Below are 27,235 nucleotides of genomic sequence, written 5' to 3'. Positions count from 1 at the left end.
CGTGAACCCAGGAGGCAGAGCTTGCAGTGAGCCGAGATCCCACCATTGCACTCTAGCCTGGGTGACAGAGCGAGACTCCACCTCAAAAATAAATAAATACATAAATAAATAAACGTTTCCATATTCTTAGTGTCTGGGGCTAGGTGAAGCTTGTTCACTCATTAATATTACAGGTGCCAAACCTGTGAGCAATGACACTCCAGTAGCAATGAGCATTTGTGGCATCCAGATCTTGGTTTCTGAACTGTTGTATGCTAAAAAGTAACCAAGGCTCCCTGAAGAAATGACTGCAGCAGGGAAAAGGGATGACTGAAATATCTTGTATCAGAAAGCAAGAAAATGCTCAAAGAAGCTGGATTAGTGCCCAAAGAACATAAGAACTGTCTTGAAGTGGCTTCACTGGCCACATTTGGGGGAAAAAAATTGACCAGAAATAATAATAATTTATTATAAAAGACAAAAAAATCCAGGAATCCATAGTGAGTCTTCGAAAAAAAAGAAAAAAGAGAGGGTATAAAACTGATATTTATCTCATATATAATCTATAGCTTTATATATATATATATATATATATATATATATATATATGCTGCTAAAATCAGAGTGAAAGGCTGATAGAGAAGAAGATGGTCCCAGAGAGAACTTGTTAATTACAAATGGAAGAAGTTAACATTCAATGGTGAAATGTAGCAGATACCACCTTTAGCAATCGATCAAGCTTCACATTACCAAAAACGGGACAAATTGACATTATCCAAGTGTGTTCTGCAGGAAAAAGAAAAAACCTTTATCTAATTACGGGGCAAGAGGGAGGGGAGGATTAGACAAATCAAGAATATGGGATATTCTATTAGACAACTGGTCTGGACCCGTCAAAATTATCAACGTGATGAGACTGTCCCTAAAAAAGGAAGGACTGATCTGAATTAAAGGAGACCGAAGAGAATTAACTCCAGGCAGTGAGTGAACCAGCAGGGGAGGGGGTCTAACAACTGAAATTGAAATATAAACTGCCTATTGGCTAATACTGCATTGGCTAGTACTGCATCAATATTAAATCTCTTGGGTATGAAAATGGCACTGAGGTCATGAAGAATGCCTTTGTTCTTAGGAGATGCACTGCCGAAGTATTTATGATAGGAAATCTCTGAAAGGAACAGACGTTGAGTCCCAGTCTTTCGGCCCAAGGTTCGCGCGTGCGCACAGCCCCCTCTTTCCGAGACTTATTTCGCGCGGCCGGAGAATCAGATTGTGCCCACAGGCGGAAATGCACGACAGCGGGTTCCGGTGACCACGAAGGCGGCAAAGGCGACGGAATGGAGGAGGTGCCTCACGGTGAGCTCGCGGAGGGGGCGTGGGTGGCGGGGCGAAAGTGTCGCCAGCTGCTCTAACTGTGGTCTTGTCTCTGCGCAGACTGTCCAGGGGCCGACAGCGCCCAGGCGGGCAGAGGAGCTTCATGTCATGGATGCCCCAACCAGCGGCTGTGCGCTTCTGGAGCGGGGGCCACTCCAGACCCGGGTGAGAAAAGGGCAAGGCCTCAACAGGAACTGAGAGGCGCAGGCCCGGAAAAGGCGGGGCGTGGGGGGAGGGGGCGGGATCTGCAGAATCAGTGACAGGGGCGGGCTAGAAGGTATTGTATTCGGAGAGGGGTGGGGCCCAGAGGGGGCGGGGCGTGGGAAGTGGGCAGGGTGAGGGAGGAGCTTGGAATGACTGACAGGAACGAGGCCTTTGGAAGGCGAGCGCGAAGGACCTGGCGCGGATGGAGGGTGGAGACTGACCGGCGCGGAGTCGAAAAAGGACATTAATTAAGAGGGTCGGGGCCAGAGGTTTGAGTGACAATAACCGACCGCAGAGAAAATGGGATAAGCTTCGAAGTCGGGGAGTCTTCGGACTTACATCCTGGCTCTGCCAGCTACTTTCTTGACACAATTTTCTTCCTTTTGAGGAGTGATTCTCCCATTCATCCAACAGAAATGTGTTGATCGCCTCGTAGGTATGGTGCTGTCCTGGGGACACAGCTGGGGATCAGGCGTGGTCACTGCGCTAGTGGAGTTTAGCTTTATAGGGGAAACAAACACGTGAGCTAGCACCTAAACCACCACAGCTTTAAGTGCTGTGAAGCACAGATTCCAGGATGAGAGGACCCAGGGAGCCTGCTCAGAAGGACCTTAAAAAGCAGGAGGCAGAAGGACAAGAATTTGTTTTCTTTTTTTTCCCCTTTTTTTTTTAGACAGAGTCTTGCTGTGTAGCCCAGACCGGAGTGCAGTGGCGCGATCTCGGCTGACTGCAACCTTCACCTCTCGGGTTCAAGCGATTCTCGTGCCTCAGTCTCCCGAGTACCTGAGACTACAGGCGCCTGCCACCAAGGCTGGCTAATTTTTATATTTTTAGTAGAAACAGAGTTTCACCATGTTGGCCAGGTTGGTCTCGAACTCCTGACCTCAGGTGATGCATCTGCCTGGGCCTCCCAAAGTGCTGGGATTACAGGCGCAAGCCACTGCACCTGGCCAAGGGGGAGAATCTTGAAGGAGTTCAGACAGAGACTTGGATTTGATTCTTGGGTCCATGTGGTGTGACCTTCAGCAATAGTCCTAACCTCTCTGAGCTTCTGGTTCCTCATCAAAAATGGAGACAGGCCTGGTGCAGTGGCTCACGCCTGTAATCCCAGCACTTTGGGAGGCTGAGGCGGGTGGATGGATCACTTGAGGTCAGGAGTTCGAGACCAGCCTGGCCAACATGGTAAAACCTGTCTCTACTAAAAATACAAAAATTAGCCAGTGTGGTGGTGCATGCCCGCTCTCGAGGCTGAGGTGGGAGGATCACTTGAACCCAGGAGGTGGATGTTGCAGTGAGCTGAGATCATGCCACTGCACTCCAGCCTGAGTGACAGAGTAAGACCCTGTCTCAAAGAAAAAAATAATAATAATGAAGAGAAAAATAGTTACCTCTGTCAATCCAGTGGAGAGACCGAACCGAGTCTCAGTGGAGGTTTATTGGGCCAGAGCTTGAGGGCGTGCCCTGGAAAATACAGGTGACAGAAATATCTGTGGCCTGTGCTCCCTGGAGAGGTTCCAGAAGGCTTGTGTTTATATATTTCGTTAAAAGGGGAAAAAGCATGCAGCAAAAAGTGCAGTAGGCCTTGAGGCAGGTAGTTACATTCTTGTGAGGTTTTAATTTGTGCCCAGTATATCTACACTATACAGAAAATAAACATTCAAAAGAGGGAGTAAAGGAAGAATTAATTAGGCAGACGTCTCAGGGTAGGAGAGGAAGGACTGATCTCACCCCGTCTTTGTTTGGCATGTGGGAAGATAAGCTTGTAATGGACATTTTCAGTGTGACGTTTAACAGACATCAGTAATAGGGAAGGAGTTAGACTGAGGTTACAGTCCTAAAGTTAAAGTTGACATTTCCTTGTTTATGGGAGGATACTCATCTTCAAAGATTTAGGGGCCAGCAAAGAAGTTCCTTAGGAGCAGCTTGTAAGGGCAGTCATCCCACGATGGAGATGCATGGGGCCTTTGGCCTTTTGCGGGGGTCTGGTTAATGTAGAATGCTTTGACACAAAGTTGGGAAGTAACAGCTGTCTGTTGATGGGGAGGAGGACAGCAGTGTTGGGAGGTTTCCAGGCTTAACTTTCACTTGAGTTTGGCCAGTCATGAGACTTTTTAATTTCCTTTATACCTCGTGTATTGTTTTAAGGATTTGAAATAAGGTAGTTTCACTGGCAGATACTTAGTATGTGCCTGCTGTCTATCAGAGTTTCTCAGCCTCAGCACTGGTGACATTTGGGGCAGGATCACTCTTTGTTGTGGGGGGCTGTCCTGTGCATTGTAGGACATTTAGCACAATCCCTGGCCTGTACCCATCAAATGCCAGCAGTACCTCTCCTGTGATAATGAAAAGTGTCTCCAGGCTGGGCATGGTGGCTCATGCCTGTAATTCCAACACTTTGGGAGGCCAAGGTGGGTGGATCACTTGAGGTTGGAAGTTCGAGACTAGCCTCGCCAACATAGAGAAACACCGTCTCTATTAAAAATACAAAAAGTAGCCGGGCATGGTGGCAGGCACCTATAATCCCAGCTACTTGGGAGGCTGAGGCAGGAGAATCACTTGAACCCAGGAGGCAGGGTTGCAGTGAGCCAAGATCACGCCACTGCACTCCATCCTGGGCGACAGAACAAGACTCTGTCTCAAAAAAAAAAAAAAAAAAAGAAAGAAAGAAAAGTATTTCCAGACATTACCAAATGTCTCTGGGGGATTTTGCTCCCAACTTGGGGGCCATTCCTGTATGCAAAGTTCTCTTCTGGAGCTGGGAATACAGCACTGAAAGCTTCAGACAGTTCCTACCTTTATGGAGAGTATGTTCTACCTGGGGGAGACAAACGTGTAAACCAATAAATGAGACACCTTCAAGTGTGATAATAACCTTATTTTCTTCCTAGCACTTATTTCTACCATTGTCTAAGAGGTATTTTGGAGGATCGTTTTAAACAGTCCCAGGACTAGGACTAGGACTTAGCTCGTTCTAGTTGACTGGAAGAATGACATTCGAGGTTTGGTCAGGGACCTCATCCCCTGAACTTTGGTTTTCTTTGCAGCTATAGAGGAAATCAAAGAGAAAATGAAGACCGTAAAACACAAAATCTTGGTATTGTCTGGGAAAGGCGGTGTTGGGAAAAGCACATTCAGCGCCCACCTTGCCCATGGCCTAGCAGAGGATGAAAACACACAGGTGAGACCTCCGGAACCACTGGGAGATGCTCGTTTTGTCTGAGGGTCGTGATGGCTACTAAATAACTGAGTCCTAGGCCAGGCGCGGTGGTTCATGCCTGTAATCCCAGCACTTTGGGAGGCCAAGGCGGGCAGATCACTTGAGACCAGGAGTTTGAGATCAGCCTGGCCAACATGGTAAAACCTTGTCTCTACTAAAAATACAAAATATTAGCTGGGCGTGGTAGCGCAGGCTTGTAATCCCAGCTGTTCACGAGGATGAGCCATGAGAATCGCTTGAGCCCAGAAGGCAGAGGTTGCAGTGAGTCAAGATTGTACCAGTATACTCCAGCTTGGGCAACAGAATGAGACTGTCAAAGAAAAAAAAAAAGATTCCTTAGACTAAGTTGAATTGGCCTCTTTGGAATCTCAATCCTGCAGAGAGCAAAGAAATGCCCAGTAGTCAAATGAAGCATTTCACTGGATTCCGTAGTCAAGAAAATGGCTAGCAGATGTATATCTCTCCTTACATGTGGATGGTTTATTACATTACGTTCACACTTCTTTTTCCTCTTTATTAACCCCTTTTTGCTTTTCTCTAAGCCGGGGACCTGCAAACTATAGCCAGTGGGCCAAATCCAGCCCATCTCCTGTCTTTATGGCCTGTGAAGTAAGAATGTTCACATTTTTGAAATGTTTTTTGTTTGTTTGAGACAGGATCTCACTCTGTCGCCCAGGCTGAAGTGCATTGCTATGATCAGGACTCATTGCAACCTCTACTTCCTGGGCTCATCAAGCTATCCTCCCACCTCAGCCTCCCAAGTACCTGGGACTACGGGTGCTTGCCACCATGCCCAGCTAATTTTTGTGTTTTTTGTAGAGGTGGGGTTTTGCTGTGTTGCCCAGGCTAGTCTTGAACTTCAGCCTCGGCCTCCCAAAGTGCTGAGATTATAGGCATGAACCACCGCGCCTGGCCTAAAATTGCAATTTTTAAATTAGTACCTAAGTACCTGCATATGATCCTTGATTTTGCCCACAAAACCTAATAATATATTTTCTATTGGCCCTTGTGGAAAATGTTTGCTGGCCCTTACACGAGTTTATTCATTTCCACCCATGTATACAGACGAGCATGAAAACTCAAATTACCCACTGCTGCCCTCTGGATCTCAACTTTAATAAAAGGGGTTGTGGGTCGCTAAGAACACACACTCTGGAGTCAGACAGCCCAAACTCATGTCCCACCTCCTTCTACATCACTGCTGTGACCTTGGGCAAGTTACCAGGCCTACTCTGCCTCCGTTTTCTCATCTATAAAATGGGACTCTGAGGACTGAGTGAGATGGCACATGTAAAGCACTTAGCACGGGGCCTGACGAATAGTAAATGCTCAGTAGATGTCTGTGATGGCCACCATTTTTATTACTTTATTTCACTCACTGGATATGAAGGGATGATGATTACATCTGCCTTAGAGATGAGTTTGTAGCCTACCCAAGGTATATAGTACTGGGCAGATTCAAAATATACTTGTTAGGCCGGGCATGGTGGCTCACACCTGCAATCACAGCACTTTGGGAGGCTGAGGCAGGCGGATCACTTGAGGTCAGGAGTTCGAGACCAGCTCGGCCAACATGGTGAAACCCTGTCTCCACTAAAAAATACAAAAATTAGCTGGGTGTGGTGGTACGCACCTGTTGTCTTAGCTACTCGGGAGGCTGAGGCACAAGAATCGTTTGAACCCAGGAGGCAGATGTTGCGGTGGGCCAAGATTGCCCCACTGCACTCCAGCCTGGGTGACAGACCAAGACTCTGTTTAAAAAAAAAAAAGTATATAGATAGATACACACACACACACACACATACACACTTGTTGATTCATCATTCTGTTAGTCAGCAATCTCTTGCCATTTGAGGGTCAAATCTGTATTGGCCTAGTGGGCTGGCCAAGAAATCTGCCTTCTCAGAGTGTCTGTATCGTTTAGAATAATCTTCGCTTTTCAAAGCTGTCAGGAATATTCCTGAACAGCTCACTGGAGATGGGCTTTCATCTCACCACTTGCAAGTAACCACTTGTGAGTAGACAACTGTTTATATCATTCACTGTCATGTAATTACGTTCTGAAGTCTTTGCTGCATGCCTGTCTAGAGTTTGCAGTATATAGAAGGAAAGCACACCATTCAGTGTGGAAAGATGTCTAGATCAGCTCTATTTATGCAGCGGTGGTTTAAAAAAAAAAAGAAGTCAGCATTTAGGAAAGTGTGTTTTCCCCAGGCAGACATACTCATGACAGTGACATCACTATCTGCAAAGTGTCAACACATGGAAAATGCTGAATATGTCTTGATTAAAGTCAAGCAGCACAGATTTCTCCCTGCCCTAAATCCAGCAGGATGGTGGGACATGTCCTGACCCTTTTCTGCCTGCCATCTGGTGGACGCTTGGCTCTAACTCTATGCAAGACCATTCCATGTTAGCGCTTGAGGCAGGCAGGTGCCTGTCATCTCACTGGCACAAAGGGCCTTGGATCAAGACAGAGTAGAATTACAAAACACCCCTGACGAGTCACAGGCTGCCCAGGGAGTGTGTAAGTTGTGGTGAAGGCAGAAGGAGCCTCTGTAGCCTAAGCCTGAGCCATGAGACAGCCAAGAGTCACACACTGTCTTCCCTGCAAAAGTCACCGACTCCCAGCCTGGGCTACAAAGTGAGGCCCCTGTCTCTACAAAAAATAAAACATAAAAAAAGTTAGCCAGGCGTGGTGGTGAGCACCTGTAGTCCCAGCTACTCAGGAGACTGAGGTGGGAGGATCACTTGAGCCTGGGAAGTCAAGGCTGCAGTGAGCCGTGATTGCGCCACTGCACTCCAGCCTGGGCAACAGAGTGAGACTCTACCTCAAAAACAATGAATAAATAACAAGTCACCAACTTCCATAAATTAAACTTTTTTTGTTTGTTTTTTTGAGACGGAGTGTCCTTCTGTTGCCCAGGCTGGAGTGCAGTGGCGTGATCTCAGCTCACTGCAACCTTCGCCTCCCGGGCTCAAGCAGTTCTGCCTCAGCCTCCGGAGTAGCTGGGATTACAGGCGCGTGCCACCACACCCAGATAATCTTTGTATTTTTAGTAGAGACAGGGTTTCACTATGTTTGCCAGGCTAGTCTTGAACTCCTGACCTCAGGTGATCCCTGCCTCAACCTCCCAAAGTGCTGAGATTACAGGCGTGAGCCACCGCACCCAGCCACCATAAATTAAACATTTATGATCTTTGTGATCTGAAAGGCAAACTGTCATTACAAGGTCAGCACTAGGTGCTGACTTGGTGAGGGGGTGAGCAAAAGAGAGCTGTTTAGGGTGGCTCCAACGTAGCTGTCTCTTGGCTGTTCCATCCATTCTGTCACACAAGCCAAAAAGGCGCTAGGCCCCTTTCCCTGTCTCCTCCAACCTAGGTCAGCACTAGGGTCAGCACACTGAGTGTGCGAGGCCCTCCTCTGGGTCTTGGGACTGCAGAGCTGGGAGGGGCCTTGATGACCCCGGAGCACTCGTCTCGCAGATCAGAAGCCCAGACAGCCAAGGCTTAGAAAGGAGAAGCAACTCATGCAAGGACTAAAAGTTAGGACTAAATCCCTCTTCCCCTACCCTCCTCATCGGGGCAATTTGGGATGCTGATTAATGGAGACGCTTTGGGTCCCGACAGCCCTGCAGCGTCTCCACCTCTGCAGCAAACACAGCCTCTTCCCATCAGCTGCAAACGTAGGCGCAGAGGTCCTGCTGGGAGGAACGCAGGCGCGTTGCTCTCAACTTTGCTTTTCTGGCCTAACCTAAGCAAAATTAATTGGACAGATTTGGGGGTAGTAATAGGATCAACAGGAAGTCTGAACAGACAGGACCCAGGGCCGTCCTGGCCATCTGGGTAGCAGGAGCTTGTCAACAGCCTCCCAGGCCTGCCACGGGAGTGAGTGAGTGCGCTAGATCTGCTTCTCATATCCTTACATCATTTCGCTCAAGATTCACTCCCCAAGGCAGTGGAATTCCTCTAAAGGGAATTGATTAAATTGTTCCCTGAAGGAAGGGCATGGAGACAGAGTCGCTAGAAACCTGAGAGTATCAAGGACAGTCTGTATCACAGTCACAGTGATAGTGTCATTTCCCCGTGGATCATTGACACATCAGTCCCAAGTATCAAGGTCCAGAGAGAGCAAGTCAGGTTTTCCGATGATGTCGCTCTGCTGTTCTCCTCAGATGGCCCCATAGAGGGCGCCTGAGGCCAGCGCTGGTCTGTGGATGGCGTTTTTCCCATGCACAGGTTTGAGGCAGCGCTGGGGGCTGAGGAAGTAGGAGGCTGGGTTTGTTGAGAGGATTGAAGAAAGAGGCAAGAAACTAATTCGGAGCAAGTTAAAAAGTAACCCGGAGGTGCAGCACTTTGGATCCGAGTCATTGCAGCTTTCAAGATGAATACTAGCCCTGTTCTCAGAAGGTTCCTGAAGGCCGACTCAGACCTCCTGTATCAGAGGGGAAGGCTTGGGGTGGAAGGGGTCGCCTGAAGCTGCACCTGAGTCACAAGTAAAGAGCTTTTCCAGGTTTCCATCTTACTTTAAGTTTCTGTTTTGGAAGTTTAGCCTAAACCATCATTCACCTTCAGGATCAAAGGAAAACAGGGCTTGGTCAGGGTTCAGCTAGAGGCTCCACTCTGATCCTCCACAGCAGGCCCGTCGTGTACTGGAAAGAGCCCCAGTTGGGGCCGAAAGACCTCAGTTTATGTCCCAGCTCTGTTCCCTGCTTATTGAACTGGTCCCCTCTGAACCTCAGTTTCCTCCTCTGTAAACCACAGATAATGATACTTACCTTCTAGGCACATGGCTGCCTCAGCCTCCCAAAGTGCTGGGATTACAGGCGTGAGCCACTGCGCCCAGCCCCCAATATTTTTTTAATACATTCATATTCTGCTTAAATAGGCTAGATTTGGCTTATATCTGAGACTCCTGAACAAGGTAGGATGAGATTGAGTAAAATTTTAGATGCAGAGACCACGACTTGGTGAGGGGGTGAGCAAAAGAGAGCTGTTTAGGGTGGCTCCAACATAGCTGTCTCTTGGCTGTTCCATCCATTCTCTTACACAAGCCAAAAAGGCGCTAGGCCCCTTTCCCTGTCTCCTCCAACCAAGGCTCAGTAAACAGGGTCTGAGCCCGAGCCTCCAAGTGACCTGACAGCCAGGTCTGTAAGATCACCCTTGACGAGCTCAGCCAGGCCGAGGGGTAGGGGAATGGGGGCATCAGTGTTTATGAACCTTGAGATCAGCATTAGGACTCTCCCTCAGGAGAATCTGATGGCTCCAAGTTTGACCCAGTTTCTGTCTTCTCCCCTGTCCTTTTCCTCTAACCCCGCTCCCCTCCCAGTTGTACGTATCTGGAGCGTGTGCATTCAGTTATATAACCGCTTTGGTCTCTTCTTGTTCCCCAGATTGCTCTTCTAGACATCGATATATGTGGGCCGTCGATTCCCAAGATAATGGGATTGGAAGGAGAGCAGGTAATAGCTGGTTACAGAACTCAGGAAATTATCCTCTTAAGGCAAACTCTGTAGCACTGAACTGTCAAACCTCAACAGAGAGGCATGCAGAGCCCATAAAGGTTTTTTTTTTGTTGTTGTTTTGTGTTGTTGTTTTTGAGACAAGGTCTCACTCTATTGCCCCGGCTGGAGTGCAGTGGTGCGACCTCAGCTCACTGCAACCTCCACCTCCTGGGTTCAAGCAATTCTTGTGCTCAGCCTCCCGAGTAGCTGGGACTACAGGGGCGTGCCACCATGCCCAGCTAATTTTTGTATTTTTGGTAGAGACGGGGTTTCACTGTGTTGGCCAGGCTGGGCTCTACCTCCTAACCTCTAGTGATCGCCTGCCTCAGCCTCCCAAAGTGCTAGGATTACAGGCGTGAGCCACCGCAGCTGGCCCGTAAATGTTTATGTGGACATGAGGAGCTCAGATACATGCTCAGTGGTCCATCTGTCTACTTTTAACAACAACTGCGAGTCTTGGTGAGGGAGGGGCGGGATTGTATATGAAGTCTGTCTACACCATTGGAGAAGTATTAGTTTCGATGCCTCCTCAGAGGGGAAGGGAAACAGCCAGTGAAATGCAGAAGTAAGACACGGAAATTTAGCTCTGACTGGGAACATTAGACCAGGGCTTGCTAGGGGTCTGTACCCTGGAAGCAAGGGAATGTTTCTGCCCTTGTGGTCTCCCCTGGGGAACTGAGACTGCAGGGCGGGTGAGCGATGTGGGCTGGGGGCAGGGCTGTAGCAGTCTATGTAGTTGCTGGCCTCTTCTTGCTAGCAAGAAGCCCTCCAGGAGAGGATTCCCCCAAGGGCAGTGCATGGAAGCTGGGGCTGGGGGTGCTGGGATGTCCCAAGAGTCTCAAGATTGGTTCTTTCTTTAATTAGTGCCAGGAATGCATTAATCCTGTTCTGCGGATGCAGTGATGAACAAGGTCCGTGAAGACCCCCGTCTGGGTGGGAGAAGGCAGGTGCTAGATAATGTGAAACCAACCCAGAGTGAGGAGATAGACAGTAGGGAAGGGTCAGAGGGGCTGAGGGGTGATCAAAGGTGCCCTCACTGAGGGATGGCATTTGAGCAGAGGATGACGGGAGGGGAGAGCTGGGGGAAGAGCATTCTGGGCCAAGGGAGCAACTGCATGGGCCACTGACGCAAAGTGTCCTTGTGTCCTCAGTGGAGTGACTGCAGGGGCTGGAGGGTGGCCCGAGGCAGATGGGGCCAGGCCTTGCAGGCACTTCTAAGGCCTTGGGGTTTGCTTCCGAAGGAGTAGGGAAGGAGAGCGATGGCATCCCTTGAGGCTTGGTCACATACCCCAATGGATTTGGTAGCACACGCCCCAGTGAGGGTATAAGCTACTGTCATCACACGGAATTATTTCATAGAAACAGAAAATTTTAAAATAAAAGAAAATAAAACAGAAGTTTCCCCATTTTCTTCTCCTGCACTATTGGATCATCCTGTTTACCCCTCTTTTAAGACAAGTGGACTTAGCAAACAAGTATAAATAGGAATGAATGGTTTTGTGGGGTTTATTTTATTTTTATTTATTTATTTTTTTGAGACGGAGTTTCGCACTTGTTGCCCAGGCTGGAGTGCAGTGGCGCGATCTCGGCTCACCGCAACCTCCGCCTCCCAGGCTCAAGCAATTCTCCTGCCTCAGCCTCTTGAGTAGCTGGGATTACAGACACACGCCACCAAGTCCAGCTATTTTTTGTATTTTTAGTAGAGGTGGGGTTTCACCATGTTGACCAGGCTGGTCTCAAACTCCTGACCTCAGGTGATCCTCCCGCCTCAGCCTCCCAAAGTGTTTGGATTACAGGTGTGAGCCACTGCACCTGGCTGGGTTTCTTTTAATAGAACCTCGAAGTCAGTCACAGAGGACCACATGTTGTATGATTCCACTTACATGAAATGTGCGGAGTAGGTCAGTCCACAGTGAGGGAAAGTGGATTGGGGTCCCCTAAGGCTGGGAGGATGTGAGAGAGACTGTGGGGGGTGGTGACAGCTGAGGGGTATAGGGATTCTTCTTAAGAGTCATGCAAATGTTCTAAAATTGTGGTGACTGGGTACAGGGGCTCACACCTGCAATCCCAACACTTTGGGAGGCCAAGTCGGACAGATCACTTGAGGTCAGGAGTTTCAGACCAGCCTGGCCAACATGGTGAAACCCCGTCTCTACAGAAAATACAAAAATTAGCTGGGCATGGTGGCGGGCACCTGTAATCTCAGCTACCTGGGAGGCTAAGGCAGTAGAATCGCTTGAACCTGGGAGGTGGAGGTTGCATTGATCAAGATCACGCCACTGTACTCCAGCCTGGTCGACAGGGCAAAACCCCATCTCAAAAATAAAAATAAAAAATAAAATTGTGGTGATGGTTGCACGCTTGTGACTGTACAGAAAGCCACTCATTCAGTGGGTGAGTCGTATTGTCTATGAATCATGTCTCAGTAAACCTGTTGAGAAAAGTAAGGCTTCATCAAGAAAATTAAACTTTCAGTGGGCACTTTGTGTGCTGCTGGACGCCTGCTGGGGGGAAGAGGTCTGAATCTTGTTGCCCGAGGGAGCTCCCCTTTGACCCCCAGCCCTTGCCCTTGGGGGCAGCGGCTGGAGCTGATTCGGGACAGGTTCTGAATCAGCTGTTTTGCGAGAGCTCATTCCCTTCACTCCTGTGCTTTTACAAAAGCCACCTCATTGCTCCACAGGTACCTGCATTTTCTCATCAGTCCCCAGCCGATTTTTATCACTCTTTTAAAATAGCTTAGACACAACATCATATTTGAACTTGAGTAACTTTGGTTCCCTATCTAGACACCCAAGTAGAGTTTCCAAATAACCCAGCTTAGGTCACAAAGGGAGTTGAGTTGCATCTTTATTTCCCACGCCCCAGCTGTTCACCTCCTTTTAGGAATTTTGTGGTACCATGTAAGACAATGAATTATATTTTATAAAACCATCTTCTTACTTTATACAATTTGTCTGCGCATGAAATGTGACCAGAGTACATGATTTCTACTAATGAACATCGGTGTTCATTGTTCACACAGGTTCACCAGAGTGGCTCAGGCTGGTCTCCAGTGGTGAGTTTTCACCTCTTTGCCCTATTTTCACAGTAGTGTGTGGTTGTGTGTACATAATGGGTTTGTGGTTTGTTGGTCCATGGGTATTTATTGGGGTACTTTTCAAGGCACAGAGGATGTGATTAAAACCAGTGATTGGCAGGCTTTTTCTGTAAAGTGTGGGACGGTAAAGATTTTCAGCATGTGGGCCTACCTTCCCTGCTGTCGTAGCACAAAAGTAGTAATATGTAACTGAACAACCAGGACTGTATTCCAATAAAACTTTATTTACAAACACAGATGGTGGGCCAGATTTGGCCCTGAAGGCCATAGTTTGTAAATCTCTGGTTAAGAGAGTTAAGGAGTCAGGGTGCAGTGGGTCACACCTGTAATCCCAGCACTTCAGGGAGCCAAGCCAGGCAGATCACTTGAGGCCACGAGTTCGAGACCAGCCTGGCCAACATGGCAAAATCCCATCTCTACTAAAGATAGAAAAATTAGCCGAGCATGGTGGCACGCACCTGTAATCCCAGCTACTCGGGAGGCTGAGGCAGGAGAATTGCTTGAACCCAGGAGGCAGAGGCTGCAGCAAGCCGAGATCGCACCATGCACTCCAGCCTGGGCAATAGAGCCGGACTTCATCTCAAAAAAAAAAAAAAAAGAGAGTTAAGGAGATGACATTTACTTATTTTTGCTGAGTTCCCTGTCATTGCAGCCCATGGACATACAACATGGTACCCTTTTTTTTTTTTTTCCAAAAATGATTTAGGAGCAAAGAGTGAATACGCTCATAGGTCATATGGTAGTTTTGTCCTGAAAATGTTTTTTTCAGTCAGAGCTCAAACAGAAGACCTGGGGGAGGGCCTCACTGTGTGGTTTTGAGTAAAGCGTGTCTTGCCCTCCCCCTGTTCCCTCTGCAGTACCTGGAAGACAACCTGGGGGTGATGTCAGTGGGCTTCCTGCTCAGCAGTCCTGATGACGCTGTTATCTGGAGGGGACCCAAGAAAAACGGTTTGCCACGCTGCCTTTTTTTGTTTCTCACATTCTCCCACAAGCATTGTGGCTCTTGGCCTTATCTGCTCCCTGTCCTGCCAGTCTCAGCCTGCTGGACTTCACAGTCTCTTATTTTTAAGCATCCAGTGCCTCTTTCTTCACTGGTTGAAAAGAGCTAACAGAAATACCAGTTTCCATTACATAATTATAAATATCTGCTGTGAGTTTTTCTCTCCTTAAAAGCTATAGAACCCTGGCTGGGTGTGGTGGCTCACGCCTGTAATCCTAGCACTTTGGGAGGCCGAGGCAGGCGGATCACCTGAGGTCAGGAGTTCAAGACCAGCCTCGCCAACATGGTGAAACCCTGTCTCTACCAAAAACATAAAAAATTAGCCAAGCACGGTGACACATACCTGTAATCCCAGCTACTCGAGAGGCTGAGGCAGGAGAACCCAGGAGGCGGAGGTTGCAGTGAGCCGAGATCATGCCGCTGCACTCCAGCCTGGGGGACAGAGCGACACTTTGTCTCAAAAAAAAAAGGTATAGAACCCTGAAGTTATTTTTATCATGGTTTTATAGTGGCTTATTTGGGTCAGAGAGGTGAGATCAACAGCAGGTTGATTTGGTACTGAGACTAAGGTAATAATGTGAAAGTGTTATCAGGGCAAGCTTGAGCCTCAGCACTATTGATATTTTGAGCCAGATAAGTCTTTGTTGGGGGAGGAGTAGACCATGTTCTACATCATAGGGTGTTAAACAGTGTCCCTGGCCTCTAGCCACAAGATGCCAGTAGCACCCCCTACTGTATTTGCGACAACCCAAAATGTCTCCAGACATTGCAATTCACGCTCAGTTGAGAGCCACTGATTTACAGCGTAGACCAAAGGCACAAAAAGATCAGAGCATGCTTCTCCATGAGCTGGGCACAGTGGCACGCACCTATAGTCCTAGCTACTTGGGAGGCTGAGGTGGGAGGATTGCTTGAGCCTGAGAGTTCAGAGCCAACCTGGGCAACATAGCAAGACCCCATCCTTTAAAAAAAAAAAGAGGGAGTTGAAAGTACAGAAAAGAAAGGAAAAGTAAGCATCGCCTGTGGATTCCTCTTTCTAGGCATGATCAAGCAGTTCCTCCGAGATGTGGACTGGGGAGACGTCGACTACCTCATTGTGGACACCCCACCTGGGACATCGGATGAACACCTCTCGGTCGTCCAGTACCTGGCCGCGGCACACATCGATGGAGCAGTGATCATCACCACTCCCCAGGTGAGCAAGCCCCCAGCTGGAGCCGGGTCCAAACTGTGCTCCACACTGCGAGATTTCTCTCCCACCTGCCTCTCATACTCTGGTCTCACCAAGGCTCTTCCCAGTGTGTGTTCCACAGCTGCATCCGATGTGGATATGCAGAAACCTCTTGTTAAAAACTTCAGCCAGGCACAGTGATTCACACCTGTAATCCCAGGACTTTGGGAGGCTGAGAAGGGAGGATCACTTGAGCCCATGAGTTCGAGACCAGCCTGAACAACATAGCGAAACCCCATCTCTACAAAAAATATTTTAAAATTAGCCAGGCATGGTGGCTTGCGCCTGTAGTTCCAGCTACTTGGGAGGCTGAGGTAGGAGGATCATTTGAGCCTGGGGAAAGGAGGTTGCAGTGAGCCATGATCACGCCACTGCAGTCCAGTCAGCGCAACCGAGTGAGGCCTTGTCTCAAAAGATAAAAATAAGAAAAACTTCATCTTTGGTCTAGACATTTGCAGCGGGCAACCATTCAACAATTTGTTTTTTTTAGTCCACGGATTAAACAATAGTGGGTCAGGAATGCTTTTTGAACTTTCCTTGAGGAAACCAGGGAAACCACCAGTGCAGTTATAATTCATATTGTGCTGCCTGGCCCCGTCAGCCCTGCCGTGTCCATGTGTCCGCTCCCCCAGCCTACAGTGGATTTTCCATTTACATCGCGGAATGATTTAGGAAATCTCTCCAGTTTTCAACAGAACCAGCTGGGTGCAGATAGGGATTTCCGGATAAGCCACTGGGTGCCTTTGCTCCTTCCTTAGGGACACCCAGCGACCCTCTGTAGCAGTCACCTAGTGGCTGTGCCCCAAGGCCCTTGGTGAGCCTGAGCTGAGAGGAGAGCGATAGGAAGTTTCCTCTCTGTAAGCCCTGCAGAGAGCAACTGCAGGCAGGACCATGATGCTATCCATCTCGGGGGCCTGAGAAACCAAGGGCTCTTCTCCATCTCCACAGTTACGCTTGACTTCTCTTCATGGCATTCTCCTCCACACTTAAGACAGCCCAGCAAAGGAGGTTTGATTTGATCTTACTGGCCACAGTCAGTCAGGACTACCCACAGTCTCACCCTTATCCAGCACTCACTGAGCTCTGACTCTGACATGCCAGGCACCAGGGCAGCAAAAAGGCCTGGCCCTCCCTGGTGGCCCCTGTGGCTCCCTGAGGAACACAGGTGCTGGACACCGGCATGAGGGTACAGCCAATGGAGTGGCAGGCCCAGCGGCCATGGGAAGGGTGTCTGGGTCAGAAAATGGTGCAACGTTCGTGTCCACTCTGGCATCCTGCAAAAGAGGGGACATGGGGGCGCACGGAGGAGCAGGACACCAGCTGGGACCCTGGACTGGAGGGAGGATGGCCTGGCCTGGGTGATGGCAGTGGAGAGAAAGTGGATTTGTCCTTAGGAATGTTTTCTGTCACATTTTTAAAAAGTGGTTGGTGCTGGGCACAGTGGCTCATGTCTGTAATCCCAACACTTGGGGAGGCCAAGGCAGGCAGATCACTTGAGGTCAGGAGTTCGAGACCAGACTGGCCAACATGGCAAAACCCTGTCTCTACCAAAAAAATACAAAAATTAGCCAGGGGTGGCGGTGGGCACCTGTAATCCCAGCTACTTGGGAGGCTGAGGCAGGAGAATTGCTTGAACCCAGGAGACAGGTTGCAGTGAGCCGAGATCACGCCACTGCACTCCAGCCTGGGTGACAGAGCAAGACTCTGTCTCAAAAAAAAAGAAAGAAAGAAATGAGAGACTGAGTCGCAGCCCATTGACTTTCTAGCTGAACGCCTCTTCCTCTGCATCCCAGCCTCAGTGCCAAGAGCCAAACAGGCATCTCAGGAAAAGAACAGGCCCAAAGCTGCAAGCCTTTCGGGCTCACATGAGTGGTGAAGCCCCAGGTGCTAAGGAGTCCCTACACCTGACAGTGACAAGCCACAGCAGGACTTGGGCACAGGGATCTGTGATAACATTAACTGAGGAAAATAGGGAGCCACTGAGTGGTGTTTATACACAGTAATCACATTGTAAAAACTCAGAGTTTAGAAGGAAATGCAAAGTTGTCCACATTGGGCAGTATTCCTTATTTCCTTTTAGTCAGTTGTTTGTGTTTATAATTATCTAGAGCAGGGATCGGCAAACTTTTCTGTAAAGGGCCAGATGGTAAGTAGGCGTTGCGGACCCCACGATCCCTGTCCCAGCCCCTCAGCCGTGCCACTGTGGCATGAAGCAGCCACAGACGGTGCCTAGAGGGATGGGCATGGCTGGTTCCAGAGGAACTTTGTAAAACCAGCCAGATTCAGCCCCCAGGCTGGGGTTTGCCAAGCTCTGGTCTAGAAAACAGTGCACAGTCTGGCTTAATATAGTATAGTATGGGGACATGGAGCATGCAGATGCATTAAAAGGTCATTTTCAGATAGGCACAGTGGCTCATGCCTCTAACCCTAACACTTTGGGAGGCCAAGGCAGGAGGATCACTTCACACCAGGAGCTTAAGACCAGTCTGGGCAACAACCATCTCTACAAAAAATTAAAAAGTTAGCCAGGCGGAGTAGCACATGCCTGTAGTCCCAGCTACTCAGGAGGCTGAGGCAGGAGGATTGCCTGAGCCCAGGAGGTCGAGGCTGCAGTGAGCTATAATTGTGCCACTGCACTCCAGCCTGGGCAACAGTGAGATCCTGTCTCTAAAAAAAAAAAAAAAAAAAAGTCATTTCTTTTAGGTTGATTTCTTGCTATTTGGCTGTGTGGGAAGTAAATAGCACCTCAAACAAACAGGGCATAGCACTAGTAGGCACTAAATAAATATGGATTTGGCAGAGGGCATGTATTAGTTCATTTTCACACTGCTATAAAGAACTGCCCGAGACTGGGTAATTTATAAGGGAAAGAGGTTTAATTGATTCACAGTTCCGCATGGCTGGGAAGGCCCCAAGAAACTTACCATCATGGTGGAAGGCAGAGCAGGCACATGTTACACAGTGGCAGCAGTGACAGAGAGAGTGTGTAGGAGGAACTGTCAAACACTTACAAAACCATCAGATCTCGTGAAAACTCACTATCACGAGAACAGCATGGGGGAAACTGCCCCCATGATCCAATCACCTCCCACCAGGAACTGCCTGTTCCTGGTGGGATGTAGGGATGATGGGGATTACAGTTCGAGCTGAGATTTGGATGGGGACACAGAGCCGAACCCTATCAGGGCAGAAACCTCTAAGGCTTTATGATCGCAGATCCACTGCATTGCAGTCATCCCCTCGGTTGCACAGACATTCCCTGTCTCTCACTTTGATGCTAGAATCACAGGTCTTTTTACCTTCGTAGGAGGTGTCACTCCAGGATGTCCGGAAAGAAATCAACTTCTGCCACAAGGTGAAGCTGCCCATCATCGGGGTGGTGGAGAACATGAGTGGCTTCATCTGTCCTAAGTGCAAGGTGAGGGCGCGTGGGACCGCCAGGCGAGCCCAACAAGATCCTGCTGTCATGGTTGAGGAAGTGATTGGAAGGCTGCTCTGTAAACTGTTTCTGCTTTCCCTGTCATTTTGGGAAGTGGAATCACAATTAAAATCCCTTTCTGCTGACTAAAGGAAAGTCCTTTAGGTGTTAAGTGTTCCACATTCAAACTAAGCCTTTTTTTTTTGTAAGTTTCTTTAAAATGTGGTCCATCCTTGTGATTCTGCAAAAAAATTATGTTTCCTCCCCTTTGAATTTGCCTTGCAGAAAGAATCTCAGATATTCCCTCCCACGACTGGGGGCGCGGAGCTCATGTGCCAGGACCTGGAGGTTCCTCTCCTCGGCAGAGTGCCCCTGGATCCACTCATAGGTGGGTGACCCCGGCGTGGGGCGGGACCTCACTCCTCAGTCAGCCCCACAGGCATGGGTCAGGCACAACAGGGGGCGGCTACGGAGAGGGGCACTGGAAGGAGGAGGGTCAATGGGGCGCTGGAGCCAGACCCACCCTCCAGCTGGCACCCCAAGAGGCCACCGGCAGAGAGTCCGAGACCCCTGCGGGCAGGTAGCGGGAGCAAGCAGGCCTCAGGCAGAGGGGTGAGGCCTGGAAGAATGAGGTGGAAGTTGGTGAGGGTGGTGGTGGCAGGGGACTGAGGAGGGCGCCCGATAGAGGGGCGGCTCCAGGGGATGGGCATGTGTCCAGGTTACAGAGGAAGGCAGCGTGAGGTGAAAATCCCTCAGGAAGGGGCCCAGCCTCCTGCGCCCCGAGAAGCTAGCACGGCACAGATGAGGCCCCTTTGTCTCCAACACCGGGACAGACGGGAACGCGGATCACTGGCCTGCGAGCAGGGGCCAAGTTCCCAGAAAATGCTCTTCTTAAGTACCTGGGTCCCCCAGGATCCCAAGAGATGCCTGCTCCCTGAGTGGCCCTGGGACTGAAGGAGGGACGGGGGTTCACGTCTCCACCCACACGCCCCCCGGGTGCCCACTCGCCGCGGGGCGCTCGGCAGGGCCTACACTTGAAGCTGCTCCCCCAGGAGGCTGCTGTCCCCCAGGACCGCGGAGCCGGGCAGGCCGCCATTACTGGGGCCCTGCAGTGGGGCTCCTGTGGGGCGTCCAGCACTCGCCTTTAGGTCTGAGGGGAGAACAGAGAGAGAAGGCTGGAGGGGAGGCCAGGATCCAGGAGTGCTGGCTGCACCCATGCCTCAGAACTTCTACTCCATTTGTCAGGGAACCAAGGCCAGTGCAAGGTGTCTGTGCGGGGACGGGAACGAGGGGCTGGGCGGGTGAAGAATGGCCTGGCCAGGAGAGGGTGGGGGCCGCGTGCTTGGGGAGAGGGCGGGGCCATGGAGAGCCTGGAGGTGGGGAGGGCGGAGGCCACGTGGGGAGCCTTGGGGAAGGGCTGCATGGGGAGAATGGGAGCCTGTGGGAAACGGCTGCCAGTGTCAGTGAGTGTCAGTGTCATGTGCCTCAGAACAGGAGGCTCAGGGGTGGCTGCCCTGGGATAGGGGTTCAGGATGAGGCCCTGGGTTACGGCGTTGGTGTAGAAAGGAAGGGACACACACAAGAGAGAAAGTGACGGCATCTGAGGGTCGAGGTTGTCCCTGCTGCCAGTACAAGTCACCTGGAGGAGGGTCCGTCCCTCAGAGACAGTGAAGCAGGGGTGGTAGAGGGAGGCCGGGCCCTCTGGGGTGCTGTGGCTAAGGGGCTCGGGGGCTCAGGTTGTCAGCAGGTTCTGGGGTTCGTCAGGAGAATGTGGTTCATGTCCGTGCAGTCGAGTTTTGAAGCCACAGGACGTAGACAGGATTGCCAAGGGGCCGTGCAGAAAGCGGGAGCCAGGAGGACAGTGTTGGGCAACGGCTGCCTGGAGGAAGTGGTAGGGGGTGGCGTGCAAGGGCCACTCTGAAGATGGGAACAGCCCGGGAGAACGCCAGAGACCCCATGTGCCCAGGAGGCTGTGTCCCCAAATGCTTTTTCCCTTATTCCCACGTCCCACAATACTTCTCTGCCATGTGGTTTCCCCAGCAACATGCAGAAAAGTACAGCCGCTTTCTCAACCTGCCCCAGCATTATAAAACACTCACCAGGCAGCTTTTGCAGTGGCCAGAAGTGGTGATGAGAGCTGCCCTCTGAGGCCCCTGGAGGCAGTTGGGCTGCATGAATGGATGTGATTGGGGACAGGAGCTTGCAGCAGCCCAGGGCACATCCATTCCTGCCAGCCTGCACCTCTGCCGCAGTTCAGCTCTGCCGAGATGGGATTGGTGGGCAGGACATTTGTCAGGGGAAACATCTGTGGGAGAAAATGACAAGGGAGAGCGTTAGCCCACGATGAAGGAGCGGGGGAAGGAACCTATCAGCCCGAAAGAGCATCCCGGCCCACAGGAGTATCTCAGCCCATGGGAGCATCCCAGCCCACTGGAGCATCCCAGCCCACTGGAGCATCTCAGCCCACTGGAGCATCCCAGCCCACTGGAGCATCTCAGCCCACTGGAGCATCCCAGCCCGAAGGAGCATCCCAGCCCACTGGAGCATCTCAGCCCACTGGAGCATCCCAGCCCACTGGAGCATCTCAGCCCACTGGAGCATCCCAGCCCGAAGGAGCATCCCAGCCCACTGGAGCATCCCAGCCCACTGGAGCATCTCAGCCCACTGGAGCATCTCAGCCTGTTGGAGCACCTAAGTGTACTTTACTTTTCAGCATCTCAGTCTGCTGGAATATTTGTCTGTTGGAGCATCTCAGTCTGCTGGAGTGTCTTGGCTGCTGTTGAGGAAAGCTGGGCACAGCCACCAGGGCATTCCTGAGCCCACTTACCCATCAGAGGGGCTGCATCTCCCAGAAGCGTGCCTGCCCGAGTGCCATGCTCGTCTCAGTCACTAGCTGGGAGCAGCCTGGGGGCGGCATTGCCTCAACACAAACGTGGTGATGGATTTTGGAGCATGGCAGCTGCTGTCAGAGATCCAAGAGATGTGTCCTTATGGCCATCACAATTGCCACATTTTCCAAGGTTTAATGAAGAGCTAGAAATCTATATCCTTACCCAAAGTCTCCGGATTACTAAATGATAGCAATTAACTCCATTAAATACACACACACACACACACACACACACACACACACACACACCATGCTCTAGCCTGGGCAACACAGGAAGATACCTCGTCTCTAAAAAAAAAAAAAAAAAGAAAAAAAAAGAAGAACCATTCACCCAGTGTGGTGGCATGTGCCTGTGGTCCCAGCTACTCAGGAGGCTGAGTTAGCAGGATCACTTGAGCCCAGGGAGGTTGAGGTTTCAGTGAGCCATGATCGCACCGCTGCACTCCAGCCTGGGCAACACAGCAAGACCCTGTCTCCAAAAAAAAAAAAAAAAAAATGGCATGCTTGCTGACCCACCCAAATATGTCCATGGGTCCAGCCACAGGCCTGCCCTTGCCATTGTCTGACAGATCCGGAAGTGACCTTGGGGCTGTTAGATCCTGATGTGGCTTTTCTTCCAAAGAGCCACCAACCGCCATCTTCCCACCTCCCTCACACCAAGCCCTGGCATTGGCCCTGGTCTTTCCTTTCAGGGCCACTTTTCACAAAGAAACAAAATTCCAGGTGGTTCACAAGAGCTAATTTCAAAGCAGAGGAGCCGCCAGTGACAGCTGCGGGGCTCATTCTGAGCTGAAAACATTAAGTGCCTTCTAGTGGGCATGGTCCTGTGTGTCAAATGGCACATTGCAGAATCTCACCTTGAGGGGAAACCACAGATAGCAAGGCCAGGGAGTGCCAGAAAGGAAGGGGTGGTTAACACTGTCACACACCCAAGAGGGTGGAGCGTGAGGGCCAAGTGACAGACACGCATCTGGCAAGGTCACTGGGGACACAGTGGAGGCAAACCCACCTTCCTAGGAACAGACAGGAAGGCATGAGGACAGCAGTTCAGTCTCCTCTGGGGACATGGTGGCAAAGAGTTACAGATGCCAGCGCTCTGGTGCTGTGGGTCCTGGCCCCCGTGTGCTGAGGATCACAGGAAGGGCTGGCCTCAGAGCCCTGCTCCGCCACCACTAGCTGTGGGACTTGGGCTAGTCATTTACCCTCTGTCAGCCTCGATGGCCCTGTGTGTAAAATGCAGGTGACAGTGGTGTCTAGTGAGAGGGATCTGCCAGGGTGGGGCGAGAGGATGCCTGGGATCTCTTGGAACAGGGCTGTGCTCACACCAGCTGTTCTGATAATGCTGCCCGTTCTTGGAGAGGTGGTAGCCCAGGGGGAAATGCAGTTAGGATGGGAAAACGCTAGAGCATGTTTGTGTGTGGGGGCTGGGGAGCCCTCTGGGGAAGGGAGACCTGGGTGAAAGTCAGGGACAGAAAGTAGCCCCAGCATGACTATTCTGGGATCCCCAACCTCCCAGGTCTGGCCCAGCGAATGTGCACTCAGGGGCCTCCCTAGCGAGTTCCACATGGTCTCGTGGTCCCAGTGTTAACGGCAGAGGGTGTCCAGGTTTTTGGTGTCTGGAACAAAAAATTGGACAAAACGCACAAAGAAAGGAAGGAATGAAGGGATTTATTGAAAATGAAAGTCGGCCGGGAGAGGTGGCTCACGCTTGTAATCCCAGCACTTTGGGAGGCCGAGGCGGGCGGATCACGAAGTCAGGAGATCGAGACCACGGTGAAACCCCGTCTCTACTAAAAATACAAAAAAAAAAATTAGCCGGGCGTGGTGGCGGGCGCCTGTAGTCCCAGCTACTCGGAGAGGCTGAGGCAGGAGAATGGCGTGAACCCGGGAGGCAGAGCTTGCAGTGAGCCAAGATCGTGCCACTGCACTCCAGCCTGGGCGACAGAGCGAGACTCCGTCTCAAAAAATAAAAAGAAAATGAAAGTCAACTTCCACGGTGTGGGAGGAGAACGGTCCTGAGAATAGGGGCTCAAAGGCCCCATTACAGAGTTTTTGTGTTTAAATGCCCTCTACTTGAGGTACGCCCTATATAAACAAAGAGGATGAAGTAAAGTTACAAAGTCATTTACGGCATACGTCCTATGGAGAGGACATTTCCTGTTATGGCTGAAGTGCGATTTGGCCTTATGTTCCCTGCCTGCAGACCCTATTTTCCTGCCTCACTGGGCCATCTGGGCTCCCCATCTCCCACCACCCCCTCCCCACAGGCTTCTTGGACTTCCCTGTCCCACAGGGTGACACAGTAGTGAAGTTGAGGAAGTGATGAGTGCAAGGTAGGAACCCCTCCTGGGGTTCACCTGAGGCTGGTGACCGGCCATGGGCAGTGCAGTCACTTGCCTGTTTCTCCAGCAGCTCAGGGCCTGGGGAGTGGGCAGAGCAAGCTGATGGCAGGTCCACCCATGACTGGGGGCTGGCAGGGCAGACTGGAGGCGAGAACACCCCCAGTGACCCCAAGCCCCTTGTGTCCTGTCCACCTGGCTCTGGGATAACGTGGTCCTAGAGAAACGGGTGTGCATAGGAGGGGACTGCAACAATGGCCACATGGCAGGGATAGACTAGCAGACTGATAGACACCAGCACAGATGACCTGGAAGGTAAAATTATACACAGACAAAGCAGCAGGCAGAATGTGTGTGCCATGTGCTCCCATTCGTATTTTAGGTATATGAGAGTGTGTGTATGTGTGTGTGCACACATGCGAGCGTGCACATTTATATGCGCATAATCTTTCTGGAAAAACACCTAGAACACTAGTAGCCCTTTTCGGACTTGGCCTTTCATGCCATATCCTTTTGTATTCTGTACTTTTTTTAACCATGTGCATTCATGATCCTTTCGCTCAAAAGCTGATCTCTGAAAATGCAGACTCCTGGGCCCATCTGGAAGCTGCTGAGTCAGTTCTCTGTGGGGTCCTGGAACCTGCATTTTCTGTACACCACCTGATTATTTAGCCACGCTGAAATGCTGGCTGGGGACCCTGCTGGAAGGAAGGTCCCTGAGACCCCACTGGTCTTTTCTACTTTGTTCTTCATTATGAGTCAAGCGGGCTCAAGATCTTCCCATTGTCACCAGCATGGAAAGAGCCCCAAGATCTTGTGGCCACTCTGTTTTCCTCTTGGACTGAATTGTCTTCCGTTTGTTTCTTTTTTAAGGTAAGAATTGTGACAAAGGCCAGTCTTTTTTCATTGACGCCCCAGATTCCCCAGCCACGTTAGCCTACAGAAGTATAATTCAGAGTAAGTATTTCCATGAGTACTAAATGCAGATGCCTGTGGGGCAGGAAGCAACATAAAGGAGCCAAGGGTGTGGGGGGTGTGGAAGGACGGGTGGGTGGTGGGGTCTGTGATGACCACAGAGTGGCCCCCATAGCCAAGGAAGCCAGGAGTCCATGAGAAATCTCTCAATGTGTGAGTGTTGTGAATTAACTCATAGTTTAAAAAACATGGTGAGGGTGAAATTTATGGCTTAGGAAATACATCCCAATAAAGCGATAAAGTAATTCATTTTTAAAAGTAACTGATAAAAGAAAAAAAAAAAGGCCAGGTGCAGTGGCTCACACCTGGAATCCCAGCACTTTGGGTGGAGGAGGCAGGCAGATCACTTGAGGCTGCTCAGGAGTTCGAGACCAGCCTGGCTAACATGGAGAAACACTGTCTCTACTAAAAATATGAAAATTAGCCGGGTGTGGTGGTGTGTGTCTGTAGTCCCAGCTACTCAGGAGGCTGAGGCAGGAGAATCGCTTGAACCTGGGAAGCGGAGGTTGCAGTGAGCTGAGATCGCGCCACTGCACTCCAGCCTGGGCAACAGAGTGAGACCGTGTCTCAAAAAGATAAAAAATAAAAATAAAAACTTTGGTGAGCCAGACCAAACCAAACCCACGTGCAGGCCACATTCAGCCAGTGGCAGCCATCAGAGGCCCCAGAGTTAAGGCAGGGGTGTGTTTGTTAAAGCTGTGGTCTCTGAGTTTGTGGCTAGGTTTTACTTGCCTAGAAGAATGATGTCAAGGGTAAGGAAACAGCATTCCCAGAATCCTCCATCTATAGATGGTGTGAGGAAGGCCTCAGCCATTGGTTATGACCAAGATGGGTAGTGTGAGGTATTCCGGTCACTTTCACAGACTCGGCATCACAGACACGGCTTTTTATGGAACTAGCCAGAGGATTCCATCCCTGTCAAAACACAGCCCTCCCCAGCACAGGACAGGGCTGTGAAGGGGTAGACAAGCCATTAGCACTCTATGCCTGTGGTCTTGTTTTCCAGGAATCCAAGAGTTTTGTAATCTCCATCAGTCAAAAGAAGAGAACCTCATCAGTTCCTGAAACGAGAGACTGTTCAGGACCAAGCAGTTACGGAGCGAGGCACTCACTGGGCAGCACATCCAGCCAGACCCGACCAGCTCCAGGATGGGGCGGGTCATAGCAAAAAGGGACCAGATGCTGGTGTGGTCCAAAGCCACTTTCTCAGAGACACTTTAATCATTGAGTATTTGTACACTTTTCTTTAGAACATATATAAAGGGCATTCTCTACAAATGTGCCGTTTTAAGAATAAAACCCCCTCAAACCTCTCCCCCGAGGCCTGTTTCACGTAAAAAACAAACGGGTTGTGGGACCGTGGGATTCTGCTGTGTCGGAAGCTTAGTCGATTGTAGAAACTCCTGTTTAAGCCATTTCTGCCTCTGAAGATAAGAAAGCCTAGAAAAGAACCAAAGGGGTGAGTGTGCGGCTTCACTGCAGAACACACAGGCATGTTTTCAAACACCACAGTCCAAATGCTCTTCTTCAGATTGAGGAAAAATCTAAAAGCGACAGAGCTCATGCTGAGGTTCGTTCTAAAATCACTGCATATGACGCAGCTGGGTCAAATCAAAAAGCCCCTGAAGAGTCCTTGAATCACCCCGTAAGACAGAATTTGGGGTCTGTGTAAATACCCTGTGTAGTAATATGTGCACAGTATATCCAGTAATGTCCAGTGTCATGCAAACCAATTTTCAGGTTTTTTAATTATATAAAAAAGAGGGACAGATGTAAACTCTACGATCATCCTCACTGCCATGAGGTGTTTGCTCTGTTTGAGACACACAGGATCTGAGACCACATGGGAGAAGAGTAAATTCCTGTTTTCCCTCCACTCTGGGGCATAAAAGTGGGTGGGTGGGAAACAAGAACAAATCCCCTTGTTCTTTCCCTCCCTTGTCTCTTTTCCCTCCCCGCCCTTCCCTAGGACCGCACATATGGTCAGATTTGCACATGTTCAGTGTG

At 50.2% G+C, this 27,235-nt stretch overlaps 2 protein-coding genes and 1 long non-coding RNA gene across 12 annotated transcripts in view; 1 reads left to right on the top strand and 2 right to left on the bottom strand.

Moving 5' to 3' along the window:
* The first annotated feature begins 1,223 nt into the window (after window positions 1-1,223).
* NUBP1 (NUBP iron-sulfur cluster assembly factor 1, cytosolic) lies at window positions 1,224-26,541 on the top strand. Of its 7 annotated transcripts, XM_055242581.2 has the most exons (11): window positions 1,245-1,335; window positions 1,414-1,518; window positions 4,602-4,735; window positions 10,168-10,236; window positions 13,301-13,333; window positions 14,233-14,323; window positions 15,416-15,570; window positions 18,914-19,024; window positions 19,310-19,412; window positions 25,127-25,210; window positions 26,235-26,541. In XM_055242581.2, the coding sequence occupies exons 1-11, from the start codon at window positions 1,317-1,319 to the stop codon at window positions 26,291-26,293; spliced, it is 963 nt and encodes a 320-aa protein (XP_055098556.1). In that variant the 5' UTR covers window positions 1,245-1,316; the 3' UTR covers window positions 26,294-26,541. The 7 variants fall into 7 exon arrangements, with proteins under 7 accessions (XP_055098558.1, XP_055098556.1, XP_063474305.1 ...); XM_055242583.2 differs by lacking the exon at window positions 25,127-25,210 and having other exon boundaries at window positions 1,224-1,335; XM_063618235.1 differs by lacking the exon at window positions 10,168-10,236.
* LOC134732518 (uncharacterized) lies at window positions 5,005-18,991 on the bottom strand. 2 transcript variants are annotated; one of them, XR_010115787.1, is made up of 3 exons: window positions 18,906-18,991; window positions 14,719-14,807; window positions 5,005-5,084 (listed from the first exon to the last, which is right to left on the bottom strand). It is a non-coding gene; the product is annotated as an uncharacterized lncRNA (long non-coding RNA). The 2 variants fall into 2 exon arrangements; XR_010115788.1 differs by lacking the exon at window positions 5,005-5,084 and adding an exon at window positions 13,905-13,954.
* The window catches only part of TVP23A (trans-golgi network vesicle protein 23 homolog A), a 55,957-nt gene continuing 49,332 nt past the window's right edge, over window positions 20,611-27,235 (bottom strand). For 2 of the 3 annotated variants that reach the window (XM_055242586.2, XM_055242587.2), the window contains one exon: window positions 26,415-26,668. Coding sequence is in view for 2 of the 3 variants with exons in the window: in XM_055242587.2 (XP_055098562.1) it covers window positions 26,636-26,668 (33 nt within the window). In the remaining variant the exon portion in view is untranslated. Of the gene's footprint in view, window positions 23,705-26,414; window positions 26,669-27,235 lie in introns of those variants that run through there. The other variant, XM_063618239.1, reaches the window with a different exon arrangement.

The sequence above is a fragment of the Symphalangus syndactylus genome, chromosome 14, assembly GCF_028878055.3.
Source record: "Symphalangus syndactylus isolate Jambi chromosome 14, NHGRI_mSymSyn1-v2.1_pri, whole genome shotgun sequence".
Classification (NCBI taxonomy): domain Eukaryota; kingdom Metazoa; phylum Chordata; class Mammalia; order Primates; family Hylobatidae; genus Symphalangus; species Symphalangus syndactylus.
This window is presented reverse-complemented; position numbering and strand designations above follow the sequence as displayed.

Coding starts and splice junctions, on each gene's coding strand:
- NUBP1 (XM_055242581.2), top strand. Junction 1,519..4,601: donor GGGGGCCACTCCAGACCCGG/GTGAGAAAAGGG, acceptor TTTTCTTTGCAG/CTATAGAGGAAATCAAAGAG. Junction 13,334..14,232: donor GCTCAGGCTGGTCTCCAGTG/GTGAGTTTTCAC, acceptor TTCCCTCTGCAG/TACCTGGAAGACAACCTGGG.